The sequence below is a fragment of the Marmota marmota genome, unplaced genomic scaffold (genome assembly GCF_001458135.2).
Source record: "Marmota marmota marmota unplaced genomic scaffold, marMar, whole genome shotgun sequence".
In the NCBI taxonomy this organism is placed as follows: Eukaryota; Metazoa; Chordata; class Mammalia; order Rodentia; family Sciuridae; genus Marmota; species Marmota marmota.
The window spans coordinates 6442551-6463152 of record NW_026000026.1 but is presented as its reverse complement, the minus strand read 5'-3'; the positions used below and the strand labels follow the sequence as shown (position 1 = coordinate 6463152).

Sequence of the window (20602 nt, the reverse complement as noted above, 5' to 3'; positions counted from 1 at the left end):
ATGCCATCCCCAAGAACCTGACCCACTGCATGGCCTGACCCTTTCCCATCAGCTACTGTATCATAAAATGTGGGCCAACCCACATAGGTAGAGTCCACTGCCCCAGGAGACACTTGAGTTCTTCTGTTACACAGAGGGGTCTTGATGTGAGCCAATAAGGAAACACAGACTGCCAAGAGCTGCTGTAAAGATAAAATGGCCACAATGGATGCTGGAGCAGGTGAGCAACCGCCTGAGAACGAATGGTGCCCCACACTTCCCTATTCCACGCTTACTGGCATTATGCTGCCAGCTTCAAATCGGCCACAGGGAGACCTTCACACCATGAAAATTGGTAGATGCTACAAATCATTTACCAGTACCCAGTGATTGTTCTAGCTATACCTCAGTGGCAGCCTACTTTTTTTGACATTCTGTTTTGAATTGCTTTTTAAAAATTTTTTTGTAGTTGTAGATGGACAGCATGCCTTTATTTTATTGGCTTATTTTTGTATGTGGTGCTAAGGATGGAACCCAGTGCCTCACCCATGCTAGGCAACCACTCTGCCACTGGGCCCCAGCACCAGCCCTTGAATTGTTTTTTATTAAAACTATTTCCAAGCATCTGTTATAACTCTGCATTTCTAGGCCTGAAAAAATTTCAAGATCATGAAATGTGTTTTGGTAGGAAAACAGTATTAGTAAGCAATTATATCTCCATTAGGAAGCAAATGACATCATACACACCAACACACTTAGATCCTTTTGACTGTTCCCCCTCCAATTTTTTTATTTTGGAAAAGTATATATTTGAATTTTAAATTTCTGTATGTGCATAATAAAACCTGTAGCAGAGAGAAAGTTCATTCTGGCTTACTCCCAGCAATCGTGAGTTTTAGAAGAGTTATCAATTGGTCTTTTGTGTGTTTCTGATTTTAAAACCAATGTTTGGGCTGGGGATGTCGCTCAAGTGGTAGTGCGCTCGCCTGGCATGCATGCGGCCCGGGTTCGATCCTCAGCACCACATACAAACTAAGATGTTGTGTCTGCCGAAAACTAAAAAAAAATAAATATAAAAGAAAAAAAAACTTTAAAAAAAACCAAAACCAATATTAATTTTTTCCAACAAAAGTTTCAAAAGAGTAGTGGTGACAGGAGTCAGAACAAGAAGTTGTGACATTTGAAGGTAAAACTATATGGAACATAACTCTCAGATCAGTAAGGAGGGATTCCAGGATTTCACAAAGCTTTTGAGTACGGAGATATTTGTCTAGCAACTTAATGCTGTCTGCCTCCATCCCAGATGTGGGATAAAAGTTACCTTATTGAAGTGATCTCCAATCACATGCCATATCCGGGACCACTGTAGTCGGATCCGATTCATGTTGTAGTAGGATATCTCCACGATCTTCTGCAGGCTGAACATGCGAGGATGGTGGGGAGAAGCCAGTTCATCCATGGACACAGCACACAGCCAGCGGACAAAGTCAACTACAGGCCAGAGCCAACAACACACGCAAAGCCTCATTAGTAACAGTGGGATGGTCACACACGAGGCTTCTGCAGTGTCACAGGCGAGTCACGTACATACCTATTGCATTTCCATCCAGTCTGGTAGAGCCAGTAAAAATTCTAGGGAGACAAAAAAATAAATATTAGATATGGAAGTTTCTCAAATACTTAGAGTAGGCAGAGAGAAAAGACTTCAAATCTGGCCCTTCACCAAAAATCAGTGATGAGGAATCAAAAAGAACTGGTCAGTGAGAGAGCAGAAAAGTCTACCCCGAGTACAAGAGGAAGAGACACCTCCCCAGGGAAGGGAGGTGACCTGGTGGCAGTGGGGACTAGTGGAGTGAGAACCTCCCCAAAGCTGCTCTTCAGTAAGAGCAATAAGAATGCTGGCCAAAATTATCAAAATCAACTTTTCCACAGTGAAACTTTTAAAATTAACTGCAAGCTAACAAAAATCTGTGGGGTGTTTTTATTTTTGTTTTTTAAGAAAATAGTTGAATCTTGATCTGAATGGTGAGTGCTGTGGTGGTCCAGCCCCCTCCATTCCTACCCTCACCTCCCCAACTCAACAGGAAGCCTACAACCAAAGCGTCCTGCACAGCCACTGGAAGGAGCAGAACACGGTTCTCAAAACACATTCTCAAAGAGCTCCCATCATCTGACCTGACCTGGTCCTTACTCAGAGCAGCCAGCTCTCCGCCAGGAGGCAGCAGAACAGTCGGGACAACAAGCACCTGGCCAAAGACTTGCAAGGAAAAGCAGGGGTGGGACGGCCACAGGAGGCTGGGAAAAGCTCCCACGGGCTGCTGGGAATGCAGACTGCCAGCATGGGTGCAGGGCTTGGCACACCCAGGAGACTATGATAAGAAGGGGCTCTCATCTGCAGGCGGCCTTGAGTCCTGCATGAACCAGAGGCGAAAGCAAAGGCAGAGCATTTGAGGAGCACCCCCAACATGTCCAGAGTCCTCAGCACGCAAAGGCTGGGAGACGTAACCAAGGCCCAAGGCAGCGAAGGGAATCTGAGCATTAAAGCCAACCCAGTGGAGACTTCAGAGGCCACATGTGGAAAAGAAGACAGACTTTACACAGTTAGTTCAGGAAAGTCACTAAACAAATTGCACTGATGACAACAAAGGCCCTGGGCTGGGAGCTGGGAGCTGAGCCCCAAAGTCGCCATCATGTTACTATAATGTCCAATTTTCAACAACAAAAAAATAGGACATGCAAAGAAGCAAGAAAGGACGCTGGTTCATAGGGAGAGGATCAGCTCTCGGAAAGTGCCCCTGAGGAAGCCCAGACGTAAGATTTTCTAGACAAAGTGCTTTTATTTTTGGTACCAGGAACTGAACCCAGCGTTGCTCTACCACTGAGCCACCCAGCCCTTTTAAAATTTTGAGACAGTTGCTGAGGCTGGCTTTGAACTTGTGATTCTCTTGCCTCAGCCTCCCAAGCCACTGGGATTAAAGGCATGCACCACTGTGCTCGGCCTAGAAAGATTTTTTTAGGTTAGTTATTTTGACTATGTCTCAAGAAGTAAGGATATTATGTCCAATTAAAGAAAGACGTAAGGACAATCTCTCACCAAATAGAGAATAGTAACAAAGAGACAGGAAAAATGTTGATTAAACCTTCTGGAGTTGAAAATAATAAAGCTATAATGAAAAATTCACTACAGAGGCTAAACAACAGTTTTCAGCTGGAAGAAGAAAAAAAAATTAGTAAACTGGAGGACGAGTCAAATAAGACCGTCTGATGTCATGAGCCGAAATAAAAAATTTAAAAACCAAACAGCTTCAGAGTCGTATAGGCCACCATCAAGCATACCAACATGCACATAATGGAAGTTCCAGAAGAGAGGAACTAAAAGAACATGTGAAGAAATAATAGCTGAAAACTTCCCACATTTGATGAAAAATAATAATCTATACCTCTCAGAAACTAAACAAATTTCAACGAGGATAAACCCAAAGAAAGTCACACCCAGAAATATCATAATCAAACCTCTGAGAGCCAGAGACGGCAAGAGAATCGTGAAAGCAGCAGGGCCGCAGATCATCGCAGACAAGGCTCCCTTGAGAAGATGAACAGCTCGTTTCTACAGGAGACCACAGAGGCCAAAAAGCATGGGATGTAATGGTTCAAGGGCTGAAAGAGAGATCATCAACCAAGAATCCTATATCCAGCAAGACTACCCTTCAAAAATGAAGAAGGAAGACATTCCGAAGTGGGGGGGGGCTCAAAAAACACTGTGACAATTCCTCACCGGCAGACTTACCCTGTGAGAAATACTCAAGGAAGTCCTTCACGTGGAAAGGAAACTAGAGAATAACTTAAGACTGTATGAAGAAATGAATGAAGCAAAAAAAAAAAAAAAAGAAGAAGGAATTAAAGAGAAAACAGACAATTCAAATATTTAGAACAGGAAAATCTATATAAAATAGAGCAGTGGCCAGAGGCATGAGAAGATGAGGAGGGGGAACAGGAAGTGGGGAGCAAACACGAATGAGCATGAGGCTTGTCGGTGGGGTGGGGTGGTAACTGGTAGGGAACTAGACAGGGGTAATGGCCACACGACTCTGAGCACACTATAACACTCTCTAACCTGTACATTTTAAAACAACCATATCCAATGGCATGGGAGCTATGGATCAAAAAAAAAAGGTACAGCAGAAAAAGGTACTGAGTAAGATCTCTATTGTCTACTGTCTGGCTAAGGCAGAGAAACAGGAAAACAAATAAAGATAACGGGAAAACCCACTTCACCCATCAGGTGCAGGGGCACAAGCCTGTAGTCCAGCTACTTAGAGGCTGAGGGAGGAGGCTAACTGAGCCCAGGGCCAGCCTGGGCAACACAGTGAGACCCTGACTCATAAAAATTGATTTTTTTTTTTTTTGTTGTTGTTGTTCTGTAAGTCTAAATTGAAATAGGATTGGGGGAAAACTGTCAAAATTATGCCACAGACAATATCTTTGTTGAAAAAATAAAGCAAAGAAGCAACTGGAACAAGGTGATTAAAATAAGCAGACAAAAGTTTATAACAGTAAAAGATTATTCCAAGAATAATCCAAATTATTTTAAAAATCTGTACTGCTAACACCCCAGAACTAACTATATTTAATGTCCTGGAAGAGGTCATTAAACAGGATAAGCAATGGTTCCTTTGATATTCATTCAATGTAATTTTTAGGAGTTTGTTGATTTTAAGGAAATCCCTATTTTATTAAGCACTTGAACACCACAAGTATCTTCAAATAAGAATATCTATATCTCTCCTGGATTGTTAGGCCAAGTTTCAAGTAAACAAATAGTGGAAAGGTTTTGAGGAAGAATTCATGGAAACTCAAACTTGGGCCAATTTTCACTCAGGAGTATGCTTTCAATCCCAAACTCTTCTGAGATTTTTTAAAAGTAACTTCCACTAAGAAAACATGGTAATTTAAACATCAGTATGAGCAAAAGCTAAAAAAAAATTGTGATGTTACAATGTTAAAATTATAAATTTTTAAAAAGGCACAATGCAATTCAAGGTCAAAATTTGAAGAAAGGTGACAGTTACTGATAGTTGGGTCATGTGCACCATCTTTTTTAAAAATATTTTTGTAGGTGTAGGATGGACACAATACCTTTATTTGTTTATTTTTATGTGGTTCCTGGGATGGAACCCAGTGCCTCACACATGTCAGGCAAGTGCTCTACCTCTGAGCTACAACCCCAGCCCCGCCATCTTTTGTCTTTCTAGAGCCAACAGCATAGCCAACAAATTAGGAGTCATCATGCCCAGTCACTACACAGAGGACCCCATTCAAATCACGGGGTAGTCCAGCCTTACTAGAGAAGAGAATCATTACCTGTCCACGGCGACAACCACACTCTGTGAGCTGGTCTCACCCACAGACTCCTGGAAGCTGGCCATCTGTCTTCTATCCACGCCACCACTCACCAAATTGCCTGGAACACGATGCACAAAATTAGCAAACTTCAAAGAGGCATGGATTTACAACAAAGTATCCTTTGCATCAACATGCAGAGACAAGGGGCAGAAATGAGAAGGTTCCACAGGCAAAAACAAAAACCCACTGACGACAGAATACAATCACACATGTTTTGGTATTTAAAACACGCCCTTATTACAAGCTCTCTTGTTTGGTACCAGCCACCTCCCAATCTCTAGAGTATTTTACCTTTTTATAGTATTGAAGGCCCATGTTTAAGAAAACCAAATAGATTCAACGGACACTCACGCAGAGCTCCAGAACCCGCAATGGCTCCCATCTGCTGGATGCCTGGCGTGCTCTAGTGTCAGTGCAGCTGCCCTCACAAGCACCCTGAGAGGTGGGTCTGTCACATCCCTGCTTTCCAAGAGCCCAGGCTTTTATCTGCTGACTTGTGCTGCTCCAACCCCTGTGCTCTGGAGCCCGAGGCAGGAGGATTGCAAGTTCAAGGCCAGCCTAAGCAGTTTAGCAAGACCCTATCTCAAAATAAGTGGAGAGGGGCTGGGGGTGTGCTCACCTAGCATATGTGGGTTCAATCCCCAGACTGGGAGAGGGTGAAGGTACAGTGAAGACAAATTACTCTCATCTTCTTATCAACCACACACACACAGGCTCTAGCAGCCTCTTCCCTGCATTTGGATGGCGAGGCTTGAACCCTGCCTCTGCTACTTCCTTGCCGTGTGACCTTGCTCAAGTCACTCACCCTGGGCTTCAGTTTTCTCAATCACAAAACAGGGAGAATAAGACTTCCAATGTCACTGGGTTGTTAAGAGGATTAACTGAGTTAAAATATAAACAGAGGGGCAGGGGATATAGCTCAGTTGATAGAGTGCTTGCCTCGCATGCACAAGGCCCTGGGTTCAAACCCCAGCACCAAAAAAAAAGAAAAAAAAAAAAAGTTATACACACACACACACACACACTCATATATACATAGAGGCTGAGTGCTCAGAACTTGACCATCTGTTATTCTGTACATCACTGACAGAAGAATCTCTTAACCCACTGTGGAGCCAGAAATAACTCCACTTGAGCTAGCACCCTGTTTAACAAAGCCCCCAGGAACATGATGAGATGCAGGATCTACTCTCCAAGTTCTAGAGACCCACAGGTGTGGCCTCTCACACTAGAAACTGGCGTGGGCTTCAGAAAGCACGAAGGCTTCCTCCCGGGATGTTACAGGAACAAAAAGAACAGTAATGCACCCTGCGGATTTTGGTAAAATAGACACTTTACTCAACATTCAAGCACAATCAGGAGCTGAGGCAGCACGTCCACCTGCGTTCACAGACGTGCTGTCAGCGGGCGCGTAAGGAAGAGACGGTTTACGGGACAGTCCTGACGAGACAAGAAGGGCTTCATGCCGGTTAGTTTGCAAGTCTGTGGCGGCCAGCCGTGGGGCTTGCTGTCTTACCGAGGCCGAGGCCCATGAACTCTTCTCCTGCCAACACGTGGCCTTTCAGGCTCCCTTCTCTTTCGCGCCCAGTCCCAGACAGGTAGCGGGTCTTCACCCCGGTTCCTATCAGCTGAGCGAGCTCCAGCTGGCTGATGCATTTCAAGATCTGAGGAAAGGGCAGTGAAGACATGAGCTCCCACCACGCAGGGCGCAGGCTGGAAGGGCACTGCTAGCTACGCCAGCCATCCAGGCATTCTCTGAACCCAGCGCCTTCCACGTGAGAGCAAATTGAGGGCTAAGGGTGTTTCCCCTAGAGGGCAAAAGGACTGGCCAAGCAGCGGCAAGTGTCCTGTGAAGATGGACCACCAGTACGCTACCTGTTTCTAATTATTAAAAACAAGACACTGATGCACCAAAGTTGGTATGCTGAGATTCCGCCATACTGAAGTTTATATAACTTGGCACGGATTCAACAGAGGAAACAATTTGAGTGGAGCAGAGGATTCCATCCCGTCCACGTAGTCTGCCCCGCCCCCACCCCATCCGCTGCCCTGCCATCCACAACACACCAGCCTCCCTGGCCTGCACAGGACTCTTCACCTTGCCACCGCTGGTCCCACCCAGGGCCTTTGCTCCTGCCATTCCTTACATGGAGTGCCTACCCCATGGATTCCCAGATCAGCCCCGGAGAGAGCTTCCGGCTCTCCTGACCCCGATCCCATCACCACCCCCTGGTCCTATGTAAAGGTCTCCTGAGCACTCACCACTTCTTGGCATTGCACCCTAGTTGCTCATTCTTCCCTGCGTTAAGTGTAAGAGGGCATTATTAACCGTCTTCCTGGCTATCTTTCAGATTCATGAGGAAGTTAGGCTTGCTCTCAGCAAAAATGGAACAGACCCAGAGGAAGCAACCCTGGGAAAGGCAAAAGACCCACCTCGTGCCAAGAGTTCCCGAGGTAGTTGCCGTCCGTGTGAGCCACTGTAATAAGTGTCTTTATGGTGTCGATGTTTTTTTGCTTCATCTCTGTGATGCTGGAGCTGGCCGTCAGCAGGGAGAAGCGAGCCAGGGCCTGAACGTAGGCATCTCGTTCCAGCTGCAAGAAACCCAGGAGAACCCGAGTCCAGCCCAGTGCAGCCACCTTCCCGTCTGCGGGGCTGGGCTGAAGGAATGTCCACAGGCACACAGCAGGCTTTCTGCACATCAGCACACCATCCGTGCTGGTGTCCTGCTACTGGACACCCCTGAGGCTCCCTGGGCACTGCCACATGCCTGAGAACTAGCTCAATCCACCTGACCTCAAGCACGCTGACCTGTCCTGTGTTCCAAGATTTGTTGAAGGCCAAGAGCCAATATATAAATTCTAGTATCTACAACAATCCTGTGAGGCAGTTCATTTTCTCAAGTGTACGAGTAAGGATATGAGCAATGTCTTACAAGTTAGCTGGGCCAGGGCACAGGGCCAGAGAAGCACTAGAGCTGGGTTTGAAACCATGACTGTCTGACTTTAAAGCCTGGCACAATAAAAAACCTAACTGTAAAATGAAGGGGAATAGAAGACTGGGTTTTATTTGTTTGTTTGAAACAAATGGGTAAAACTATTACTGACTTAGAAAGTAATGCAAAGGACTGACAACCTTCTATGACAACTTCCATAACAGCTTTAGAATTGTATTTCATCTATTCACTGAACTTTTTAAGATTCCAAAAAGATTTACAGACATTCACTTTGCATTCAACTATGTTTTGCCAGAGAAAAAAAATGGGAAATTATAATAAAAATGGATTTTAAGAGGAAAAAGCAATTTTGCAGGAGGTGTTGGGGCCTGAACCCAAGGTCAAATGCATACTGGCAATGCATTCTACCATTTAGCTACAACCCTCAGAATAAACGTATTTTAAGTGCCAAGGCAGTAAGTCAGGCATCAAGTAGCCTGGGTCCTATTCATGGTTAAAAAAAGTTTTGATCTAGGCTGGGTGTGGTGGCACACCCTGTAATCCCAATAGCTTGGGAGGCTGAGGCAGGAGGATCGTGAGTTCAAATCCAGCCTCAGTAAAAGCAAGGTGCTAAGCAACTCAGTGAGACCCTGTCTTTAAATACAATTTAAAATAGGGCTGGGGATGTGACTCAGTGGCAGAGTGCTGAGTTCAATCCTCAGCACTGAAGGAAAAAAAAAAAAAAGGCTTTGATCTAAATCTCCAGCATCCTCCCCTGATGGGGTTGTGGTCAACACAGAGCGATGGGAAGAAGCCAGCAGTGTGCTAAGATGCTGGCTCACCGAGAAGTTTCCGACAGTGTCTGGCTTTCGCTGACTCTACAGGAACAGAGCGCACACACACTCCACTCACCTGCATCCCAAAGATGCAGGCAATTCGGATGGCACAGCGGATGCCTTCCAAACACAGGGAGGCCACTTCAGTGTCGTCACAGTTCTGCAGTCCAATGCTGTAGGCTGCCAGCAGCGGCGTCCACACCAGCTACCAGAGAAGGCAGGTTTCAATAATAGCCAGAATGTCAGCGTGGGAAGTGTTCTTGCAGGACATGTTGTAGGTTAGGGGGAGAGCCGGGGTGTCAGGTTCACTGCTATTTAGATTTCAATCTATCCCCCTCCCAAGGTAAGATAGTCCCCCCTATCACTACAAGCTTGCTAGTTACTGAACACTCGATTCAAAAGGAAGGATGAGCACCACTGCCCCTCCTGGGTATATGGCAGACACCACTAATTAACCAAAGACCCCATTCCCTGCTGAATGTCTATGGAGTTCAAGAATCCCTCCTCACACAGATACCAGCCAGCCATTACCAATGGTGCAAAATAAAACCTGCAAGAGACATCTGGACTATAAACTGAGTTTACTGAAAGGCTCCCACTTCAAATTATCTAGACTTTACTTTTTTCCTCCAACTTTCATATGAATTCCTTAGAAATAAGGTCATGGAAGTCCAGAATTAATTACCTAACAGGACAGTAACAGTTTTTATAAAAACTTATAAAAAATGATGTGCTATGTAGGCAGAACATGTATCTTCTAAAGATATATTTAAAATACAGATTTTATCTACTGTCTTTTTCTTTCACCTAAACTCATCTGATAAACTGAGGCCACTGAGGTGAGATGTCCCAATTACACTGTCCTTTCCTCTACAGCCCAAATAACTATTTATTAATTCACTCAACCCACTCCCTGGCTGCCCTCTCAGCAATCTTATATGTCCCCATTTTACAGATGATGAACGGGGAGGGGGAGTAAACTGGCCAAGGTGATACAGTGACAAAGTGACAAAGCCAGAACTCAAAGCCAGATGGTCTGATGGCAGAGTCCAGTGTGGTGCTGGAGCTTTCCCAGCATCACCAAAGGACAACATGAGAGACTTGCGTTAGTTCCTGCTCAGACACGAAGCACCCCAACTGGGCCTTTCCTCCTGCCATCTCCTTAACACTGGGATCCTGCACGTCACCTTCCAGCTGGTCAAGTCCAGCACTGGGTCTAGCCAGACTCGCCTAACCCCTCAGAACACTCACTTTGAACATGGGCCGGACGTGGTCCAAGTGTGTGGCGCTGGTGAAGGGGGCTTTGGCGTGGCTCACGGCCTCCATCAGCGCTTTGGCCGTTTTAGCCATCTGCTCCATCTCCAAGTTGTAGAGCAGCCGCCGCTGCTTCTCACTGGCCACATCTGCGAAGAAGCCTGAGTGTGAGCGGCAGCTGGCTGGGGACTGCCCATGCCAGGAGCCACTTAAAAGGTGCACAGCAATCGCTCCGTCTCATGGGCCTTATAGATATTATCACCACTTTACAGTTGGGAAAAAACAAGCCAGAGAAGTTGGGAGACTTGCTCAAGGTCACACAGACACCACTAATTAACCAAAGACCCCATTCTCTGCTGAATGCCTATGGAGTTCAAGAATCCCTCCTCACACAGACACCAGCCAGCCATTACTGGGACTTGATCCAGCAGCACAGGTCCAAGGCCTGCACTCTCCACCCTGCACTCCACTGCCACTCAGAGAAACTGACAGCTTCACAGGTCCCTGATTAATCAAATTCTAATCAAGTATGGCACAATCACCACTGAAATTAAAGCTAAGTTTTAAGGAATATGTTTTTGGAAGGTAATTAAGTTCCCTGATTACTTATTTTAAATTCCTTTTTGTTCCTAATCAAAACTTAGGAAGATAGTGATATTATGAAAGAACCAACATAATCATAATCATAATAATTAATCACACTTCCTACTTAGATACTTAATATGCAAATTAATTCACCACCAACCTAATTAACCACACCCCGCAGAGCTAGCGTAGGGGCCCTGTTGCCATTGGACCTTACTCTGCTTGGTGGATTTGGTCGCCATGGTGTGCTCTTTTGTTTCTTTCATTGCAATTTTCTTGCCTTCTATCTCTTCGTAGATGCTGGAGAGATATTCTTCTGGTAGATCTTTACTATCATTAATACCCCGATTCATTTTAATATACTGTTCTTTTGTCATTTTATTTTTTACCTGAAATTTTAAAGAATATAAAGACCATTTAAAAAATATTCAGTTGCCCCCAAATAATACAAAGTCCCTCCCCCCAAAAGTCGTTAGCCCAAACCTCCCTCCTTATCTGCCACAGAACCCGGGCCCCTGGCGCCAGTACCTGAGGGCTGTGCAAGTCTGTCGTGAGCATGATGATGGAGTAGGCCAGGACGTATGCCGTGTCGGCACTAGCAAACAGAGTTTGCCTGCAAGGAAAGAGCCTCATGTAAAGGACAGTGGCACGGACGCTTCTGGAAGGCACAGTGCTCACTGGAGGCGGCCCGTGCTCCACCTGGAGCCTAGTGTGTGACAGTAGCCATGCTTTCACCATCACGAGCACGGAAACAGCTAACTAAGGATATGTCTTAGTTAGAGTCTAGGCTTCTTTGAAGAAAATTGCTTCAATGTTATTTTATTATTATTATTATTGTTTTTGGTACTGGGGATTGAACCTGGGAGGTCTCTGAGAACGTTTCCAGCCCCCTGCTTTTTAAATTTTAGTTGTAGATGCACACAATACTTGTATTGTATTTATTTATTTTTATGTGGTGTTGAGAAGATCAAACCCAGTGCCTCACATGTGCTAGGCAAGCGTTCTACCACTGAGCTATGACCCCAGCCCCTCCCAGCCCTTTTCATTTTTTGTTCTGAGACAGGGTCTCACTAAGTTGCTTAGGGCCTTGCTAAGTTGCTGAGGCTGGCTGTGAACTCTCAATCTTCCTGCCTCAGCCTCCTCAGCCACTGGGATTACAGGGCCACCATGCCTGGCGCAAATTAAAAAGAAAAAAAAACCTTGCAGAACACCCTGGGCCATGCTTTTTTTGCCTTACACAATAAGAGAAAGACACAAAGAAGTTGATGTGTAGCCTCATATAACATGTGGCCAGCAAAACTGGTCTGTCCTAACTGCCCCAATAGGAAAAGGAGGGGTGTCAAGGATACACAATGAGACACAACTGGGGCACATACCTGGAGCAGGGATAACAGAGCAAGGCTTCCAGGTCCATACAGGGTGTGACATCTAATTATGCCTTCACAGTAAAGTGAACCAGATGCCACTTTTGCTGCTCAGGTCATCTCCTGAGGACAGCTGGCCACACACTCAGAGGAGGGGACCAATTAATATGAAAATGGAATTGAGAGGCAAAATTATTATCAGAATGTTCCCACTGAATAATTCCTCATCATCCTCACGTAATCCAGTGTGTTCAGACATCCACTCCAGGAGTGGTGGGAAGAGCACGCACCTCTGAGTTAGGACACACCCAGGCTCAGCCCAGCTGCTTACTAGCTGGTTAGTTTTTGACAAGTAGCTCATCTATAAAACAGGGAGGCCACCCAGGCTTGCCACTGACCAGGTGCAGGGCATGCAAGACAGCCACCCATCAAAAAGAACTCAAGATGCAATCACATACTTGTGGGGGTTGAAGTTACTCAGCCATTTCTATAGCTTGTTGATCAGTAAGCAACCAAACAAAACCAAAACCTTCAGATCTAGTCCATACATTAAATCAGGGAGCTATTCTTGATTAGAAAAGAGGCACCCAATTACCTCCTCTCAACTCACAAAATTATACTTTTTAAACTAGGGTGGCCAGTTCAGGAGGCAGGATGACCACAAGTTCGAGGCCAACCTTAACAATTTAGTGAGACCCTGTCTCAAAATAAAAATATAAAGGTGTGGCTCAGTGGTACAATGCCCCTGGTACCAATCCCTGGTACCCAAACAAAACAAAACAAAAAAACAGTGAAGCAGTTAATAGCCTGGGCTTTAGCTGTGTCATCTCAGGTGAGTTACTTAACCCCCCTGTTCCCCAATCTCCTTGTCAACAGAATGGGGACACTACAAGGCTGCTGTGAGACAATCCCTGAGCACAAAGCCAGGTCTGCAGTGAACAGAAACCTTAGTTGCTTGGCACTGTTTTAGAAAGTAAACCCACACCCCAAGCAGATCAAGACTAGTGTCCTGAGGCAAAAAGCTGAGGCGCCAGGCTGGAAGGCGGGCTCACCCCTGGTTGCACTCTATGTATCTAGCAGCAAACTTCTCCATCAGCCGGTCAATCTTCTGGGCTTCCCCAGGGAGGCGGAAACCTTCCAGGAACGTCCGCAGGGCAGAGACGAACTCCTTCTCACAGAAGTCCAGCTGGTCCACGTAGGCATACATCACCTCCTTGTTGAACCTCGTGCTGTCTCCCAGAAAATCACCTACCTGGGTCTGAAACACGCGGAACACACGCTCACTTCAAATAAGAACCCACAGCAGAGGACACTGCCCCCAGGATCAGGGCCTGAATGTCCACAACAGGCTGAACTGCCTCCTGCTTCCAGACCAGGGCTGCTGCCGTGGAGGGAGGACGAGGAGGACGGGCAAGAGACTCAACAGTGCAGGGAGCCCTCACTGGGCTGCCTCACGAGAGGGGCAGGGGCAGATGGGGCCAGCTAAGGGACATTTCTGACAGTTCCACCAAATAAGCAACCGCCTGCTGGGCGGCTCGTTTCCTCTCATGGCTGTGACGAGGAACATGTGCGACACTGGTGGAAAGTGGGCCCAGCGGGCCGCAGGCAGTGTCAGCTCATCCCGAGGTTCCGGCTAGGAGGGCGCAGAAGCACAAAGCAGAAACTCCTGCAAGCTCAGAGCCCCAGACTCACAGAATCCAGGCGCTCCTCCTGATGCAGGAACTGGGCGATGTCGTCCACCATCGTTCCCAGCATGCCCTGCTCCTGGAGAAACTGGATGCCCCTCTTGGGTTTCTTGTTGAAGCTGTTTCAAGAAGAGATGGGACACAGGAGGCTTATTTCAAAACCCAGAGCACAGACAGAGCTGGTACCTGGGGTAATTACACACATCACCATGAACAAGCCATCATATATAAGTTAGCAAGGTCCTGTGCGTCCCAGTAGCTTTTCCAAACTCCAACTTCGTTTCTGACTGAGCGACAACAGAGTCTGATGGCTGTCACCCCACCGCCACTCTCCCCTTCTTCACCAGTAACAGGACTCTAGCTGTTCAGTGGAAGAAAACCTGCATCTCCCTGGCTCCCTAGACATGGAACATGGAAGTTCAAGCCAGCGAGATAGAAGCAGAAATGGTGTCAGTACTTCTGGGAAGTCTCTTTAAACGAAGCTGACCAAGGCTGCGCCTTTGGCCCTTCCTCCCTTCTTCCTCTCTGGAATGTATGTGTGAAGGCTAGTGCTCCAGCAGTCATCCTTATCCATAAGGCAACCCTGAAGATGACAATCATGTGCCTTGGGTGGTAAAGCAGACAGACAGAAGGAGGCTGGATCCCTCCCTGAGATTCACCGCAATAACACAGACTGTCCACTTTGGGATTTCCTTTTCTTTGTTCTTCTTTTATTTTTGATTTTCCTTTCCTTAAGAAATATATAATCTAGGTACTGTTACTTTATGTTTCCTATTAAAGGAAGGCAAAGCTTGCTAATTTAAACTAACTTTATACCTGGCCTTGCACTAAAGAGTGAGGTTTGTGTCAGTGCAAAGTGTCGAGTCTGAAAGACACAAAGGGGGCGCAGGCGGAGATGGCCTCAGGGCTTGTTTAGAAGGTGTGGTCCCGAGGCCTCTCTGAGGGGGAACTCTGCCTCATCTGAGGGGTCAAAGAGCCCAGCATTCCAAGGAGGGCTCAGTGGCAAAACAGATGGAGGTGTCTGAGGACCAAGAGCCCATGGTGTGGCTCAGGGAATTAGTGGGAGTGAGGTCACCAGGAAGCCTGGTGTGATTCAGGTGGTGGTGACAAGACTAAAGGGGGTTGCCAGAGCGGCAGCCACACTCACAGCTCGATGCCATGTTCGATGATTTCCTTCTGTTGCTTGATGACCTCGAACTGCTCCGGGTCATCCTGAACAGTTGTCTGGGTCCCAGAGGACACCGTGGACTCCATGGACGTCACACTACTCCTTCTTGCCATGTCCAGGCCTTTGCCATCCCCCATTTCCTGATCTGTGAGCCTCTCCTGACCTGCAGTGACGTAGAAACAGAGGACACCAGGTGAGCAGGTGGGGTATAGCCATGGCCCCACAAGTACTGGGCAGGGTCCCCCATCCCACGTCGAACAATCTCTGCTCTAGGATCACAGCACGGACCTTAGACCACCAGAAACGTTTTTCATGGAACCTGAAGAACAAATTCAAAACTTCACACAAAAAAATAAGAGGATGTGAACAGTGAATAGAGAGCAGAACAGGCCCCACTCCCCCATGCATCCAGACTGGCATAGCTCGGACAATTTAGAAAGCGTGGCGTCCATGCGAGAACGAACAAGTCAACAGAATAGAATAGAAAGTCACAGAGGCAGACACACTCACAGGAGAACCTGGCATGTCAAAAAGGGACCCTGGAATCACTGAGGGAAGGGGAGCTACCAGCAAAGAGGAACAAAAGCGTCACACTGCTCCTCCAACACTCCAGGCCCATGAGACAGCAGAACCTTTAAAACACCACGGGTGTGAGCTGCAGAGTGTGTGCCCGGTTCCAGGACCACCTACCCGACCCTGCGGGAGGAGGCAGGCGGGGGCTCTCACCGAGGCTGGCCTGGTGGTTGGGATTCACGTAGAGGTCCTTGCTCCACTCCACCATGCACTTGAGAATGGACACAAGGCACTCCAGACCTTTCTTCCTCAGACTCAGCTCCTACAGAACAAAAGTGACACAGCACAGAGGTGCAGGTAAGCCAAGAACAGGCGTCCAGGGGCTCACACATCAGAGAATCAGTGGTATCAGTACTGTGAAGGATGAAACCCAGGGAAAGACAACAGGGTACAATACGTGTTAAGTCACATAAGCACCTGGCCTCTCCTCCGGTGTTCATTGCGAACATCCCAGTACAACACCAGCTGCACGCTGTCCTAAGGCCAACAAAGTTTAAGAGAGAGTTCTGGGGGGTGGGAGTGGCTGTGGCTGTGGCTCAGCAGTAATGCACTTGCTTGGCACGTATGAGGCACTGGGTTTGATTCTCAGCACCGCATATAAATAAATAATAAAGGTCTATCAACAACTAAAAGAAAAAAATCTTTAAAAAAGAAAAGAAAGTTCCCAGGGCTGGGGCTGGGGCTCAGTGGTAGAGCGCTCACCTAACACATGTGAGGCACAGGATTCAACCCTTAGCAACATATAAAAATAAATAAATTGAGGTATTGTGTCCATCTACAACTAAAACATATTTGAAAAAAAATAAGAAAATTCTCATTCATTGCTTGTGGAATTAAAAGAAAAACCTGAAAACTTTAAATAACAGGGTCTTAAACCATAACCCTGAAAAGAGAGAAAAAAACCTGGAATTATGCAGCAAGGGAGTTATTTTGAACAGAATTTATCCCCTAAAAACTTGCAGATGTGTTCTACTTTAAGGTTCACACTACAGGTAAATGAAAACACCGATTTTTTAAAAAAATATTTATTTCTTAGATGGACATAACATCTTTATTTAATTCATTTATTTATATGTGGTGCTAAGGATCGAACCCAGGGCCTCGCACATGCTAGGTGAGCGCTCTACCACTGAGCCGCAACCCCAGCCCCACCCCCCGAAAACACTGATTTTTAAAAATAAGTAGTATTTTTTAAATAAAAAATCACAGGTTATAGATTATCTTTTTTTAAAAAAAGGCACATTTTAGATTCATAACCACATTAGAGGCAGCACAGATCTGTCAGTCTGATAAAAATGATGACCTTATTCAAGAAAAAAGCCAGAATCCTGTGCCCCATTCCAGGGTGCAAAGACCCTGTGAACCCACTGATCAGGGGCTCTAAGAACCCCTCTTTCCTTGATGGCACGCCAATAATATGGCAACTTCCTACCAACAGGCAGTCTCCTCTCCCATACATAGGCTGGGGTCCTGCTCTCCACACTACTGCTGGAAGGTGATTGGGGGTCTCAGGTCAATGTCACCTTCTCAGGGACACCACTTGATGACCCCTTCACTTATCCCAACCCCCCATGTCCAGTGCTTCTTCTCGATGGTCCTGCTTATTGCTCTCTGCAGTGCTTGTCCCCTCTGGCTGACTGTCTTCCTCCCAGTAACCCCACGACAGCAGGAGCTGTGTGCGTGCTCATGTGAGCTCCGTGCTGTTCACGCCACGTCCCCCCATCTCCTCGTCCCCTCACTCCCCGCCAGTGCCTGGTGTGTGGTGGTGCTAAGTAAATGTTTCGTGAAATGAGAGAATATATCTTACCTGCAGAGGTGTCATTCCCAACTCATGGCCACTTCTTCCCTGAGCAATTTTGGATAAATCATTTACTAGACGCTCAAAAATGTTAGCAGCATTTAGGTCACAGTCATAGTTGACATAAATATCCACAACACACTGGGCATCTTGGAAAATAACATACGAGTATCAGAATTCTGATCAAAGACAAATAGCAGTTACACTTTCTTATTGTTTAAACAAGACTTCTTTGCCAAAAAATTTTCCGAGAACTGATCAGGTGGCTAAGCCTTATTCAGTAAAGACACAGCAGAAGTACTAGGATGGGGTGGTTTCAGGCCTGCCTCTACACTAACCAAAACCTCAGCAGTTGGTCCCAGCAATCCAAGGTTGAATTTCCTCTTCAGAAAAGGAGCTACACCAGGCATGATGGCACACGCCTGTAATCCCAGCGACTCGGGAGGCTGAGGAAGGAGGCCTGCTTCAATCATTTAACAAGGCCCTAAGCAATTTAGCAAGTCCTGTCTCAAAATAAAAAATAAAAAGGGCAGGAGATGTGGCTCAGTGGTAAAATGCCCCCGGGTTCAGTCTCCCATAAAAAAAGCAGGGCTAATGGGCCTCAGGAAGCGGTTCAGTACCTGCCTAGAACACGGAGGCCTTGGATTCGACCCCCAGCAGGGCAGAAACAAAAAAGGAAGGGGCTAATAACTGCCCTACCTATAACTGCCTTACCCATGCTCCTGGAGTCACTATGGAGCACAGTTAGGTTAGATGGCCGATAAGTGCGATGCTTAGTTTGAAGTCCCATACCTAACTGCGTGGCGTAAGGCATTCCAAATTTACCTCACACCCAGTCACGGTTGGCCACACAACAACTTGCAGGTACGATGGCCAGGTGTCCCAGTGTGCTGGGATTAGGAGGTTTCTGGGACACAGGACTTGTAGTGTCAATACCAGAAAGTCCTGGGAAAATGGCTGAGCTGGGGCTGGGGCTCAGTGGTAGAGCACGTGCCTAGCCCGTGTGAGGGCCTGGGTTCAATCCTCCACACCACATAAAAATAAATGAATAAAATATAGCCATAAAAAAAAGTTACCTCATTAAAAAAAAAAAAAAGAAAAAAGAAAAAGAAAATGGACTGAGCCAGTCATTCTTTAAAAGAGGCGGAAGTGGGCTCCCATTAGGCCAAAGTGGCCGTTCAGGGAACGACCCTCCCAGCACCTCTTAAAGCTCTGCAGAGCGGGTCACGGTCTTGGTCTGGCCTTGGAAGTGGCTCTGAGTGCTCTGAAGGAAGACGCCTCGGGGGAGCGTACCTGCACAGATCCTTGTCAGGGTCTGAATGACCATCCACCTGTGCTCAAAAGAACTTGTGGACGTTTCTAGAATGTTCAGGAAAATCTCTTTGAAAAAAACCTAAACAACATGGAGACAAAGGAGGATGCTAATTAACAGTTTGGGTTAGGAGTCAAACACCCTGATCCTGTACGGAAGGTGGCCTGCACAGAGACAAGAGGCACACACTTCCTGCTCAAGAGCCTGGGAATCCTGGCCTGACCAGGGGGCAGCTCACAGGGCCAGGCCCCGTCGGGAAGCGGCCAATGCTAGGCTCCCGCCCAGAACTGCCACATGCAAACCCAGGACCATCTGTGTTCCTGATTTTTTGAGAGAAACCAGAAATGTGGATTTTTGTGTAAAATATGATTTCTCAATTTGGCAACTAATTCAAATTATTTCAAATGATCCACAGAACAAACAGATGGAGGGACTGAGCCCAGCACACAAGCCACACACCTTAAACCTCTGATCAAAATGGATGGTGCACAAGAGTTGGGGGCAGAACTGTTATGAGTGAAAGATATTCTCTCACTGATTCAAAAATTCCTCTCCCAAGTGCCAGCAAATAGACTGTATAACTTTAGTGCTGGTGGGTTTCTCATCTGGCACAAATGTCATCAAGTATGAAAAAATGAATTTGGAGTCCGTACCTCTATCTGCATTTTCAAGTGCATTTTAAAGTTTGAAAGAAGAGTAAGAAAAATGGCGAGAGAGAGCTCAAAGACATCAGGCACTGAAGAGACGCCGTTTTTGGACAAGGCCACACAGAGATACTGCTTGATTGCATTGATGAACATCTCGTGTGTCCTGAAGACGGGACCGGCATTCTGCAACACGGACAAGAGCAGCTGCAGGGAAACCACCTTGGACCGCAGCTCGTGGGATCTGGCAAAGAGAGCGGAAAACAATGACAGCTCTAGAAGAGGAACTGTTCCAGGTGTCTCCTGGGAGGCCCTGCCTGCTCATCCACCGTGCGCAGGACCTTGTGAGGCCGAGGGTTAAGTTAGCCACTGCACCTGAGAGGGAGGGCAGAGGGCAGAAGGCAGAGGTCAGAGGTGGGGGCTCCTGGCACCTGCAGGCCCTTTGGGAACAAAAGTGGCCAATTCCTATTCTTTTGTCTCCTAACAGAGAACAGGCAGAGGAACAGGAGCAAAGTGAGTGACCAGTGTGTCTGGAGAGCCAGCTCTGCAGCTGAGGAGCCGTAGTCAGTACCTCGCATCATCTGTGAGAGGTAGAGACCTCGCCCACCCTCCACTTTCTTCACCCAGGAGGATGCTGTTCTCTCCACCAGCCTCACAAGCCTCCTTCCACTCCTCCCCTGAGATCAGGGATGGTAAGAAATGGAAGAATATGGTAAGAATGTTATGGTAAGAAATGTTCCTAACATTTGTCACCATACCAGCAGCATTCTATTTTAATTTTTTTTGTTGTTGTTGTTAAGTTACAATGGACCCAATAACTTTATTTATTTATTTTTATGTGCTGGGGATCGAACCCAGTGCCTGACACATGCTAGGCCAGCACTCTACCACTGAGCCCCAGCCCCCAGAAGCATTCTTTCTTTTGTTTTCAAAGGCTGGCTTTGAATTTGCAATCCTCCTGTCTCAGCCTCCCCAGCTGCTGGGATTACAGGCATGTGCCACAGCACCCAGCCAGCAGCATTCATAATAAAAGAACTGAGGATTATTAATGAGCAGTACTAATAACGG

At 46.7% G+C, this 20602-nt stretch overlaps 1 protein-coding gene across 2 annotated transcripts in view; it reads right to left on the bottom strand.

The window, feature by feature from the left end:
- The window catches only part of Arfgef2 (ADP ribosylation factor guanine nucleotide exchange factor 2), a 76151-nt gene that overhangs the window by 31001 nt on the left and 24548 nt on the right, over nucleotides 1-20602 (bottom strand). For both annotated transcript variants that reach the window (XM_015479351.2, XM_048810823.1), the window contains 16 exons: nucleotides 19544-19778; nucleotides 18872-18971; nucleotides 17588-17727; nucleotides 15934-16042; nucleotides 15187-15370; nucleotides 14047-14158; nucleotides 13407-13612; nucleotides 11519-11603; nucleotides 11208-11379; nucleotides 10403-10554; nucleotides 9228-9356; nucleotides 7816-7974; nucleotides 6899-7046; nucleotides 5341-5440; nucleotides 1571-1611; nucleotides 1301-1470 (listed from right to left, as the gene is read on the bottom strand). In XM_015479351.2, coding sequence (XP_015334837.1) covers nucleotides 1301-1470; nucleotides 1571-1611; nucleotides 5341-5440; nucleotides 6899-7046; nucleotides 7816-7974; nucleotides 9228-9356; nucleotides 10403-10554; nucleotides 11208-11379; nucleotides 11519-11603; nucleotides 13407-13612; nucleotides 14047-14158; nucleotides 15187-15370; nucleotides 15934-16042; nucleotides 17588-17727; nucleotides 18872-18971; nucleotides 19544-19778 — 2242 coding nt within the window. The remainder of the gene's footprint in view (nucleotides 1-1300; nucleotides 1471-1570; nucleotides 1612-5340; nucleotides 5441-6898; nucleotides 7047-7815; nucleotides 7975-9227; nucleotides 9357-10402; nucleotides 10555-11207; nucleotides 11380-11518; nucleotides 11604-13406; nucleotides 13613-14046; nucleotides 14159-15186; nucleotides 15371-15933; nucleotides 16043-17587; nucleotides 17728-18871; nucleotides 18972-19543; nucleotides 19779-20602) is intronic.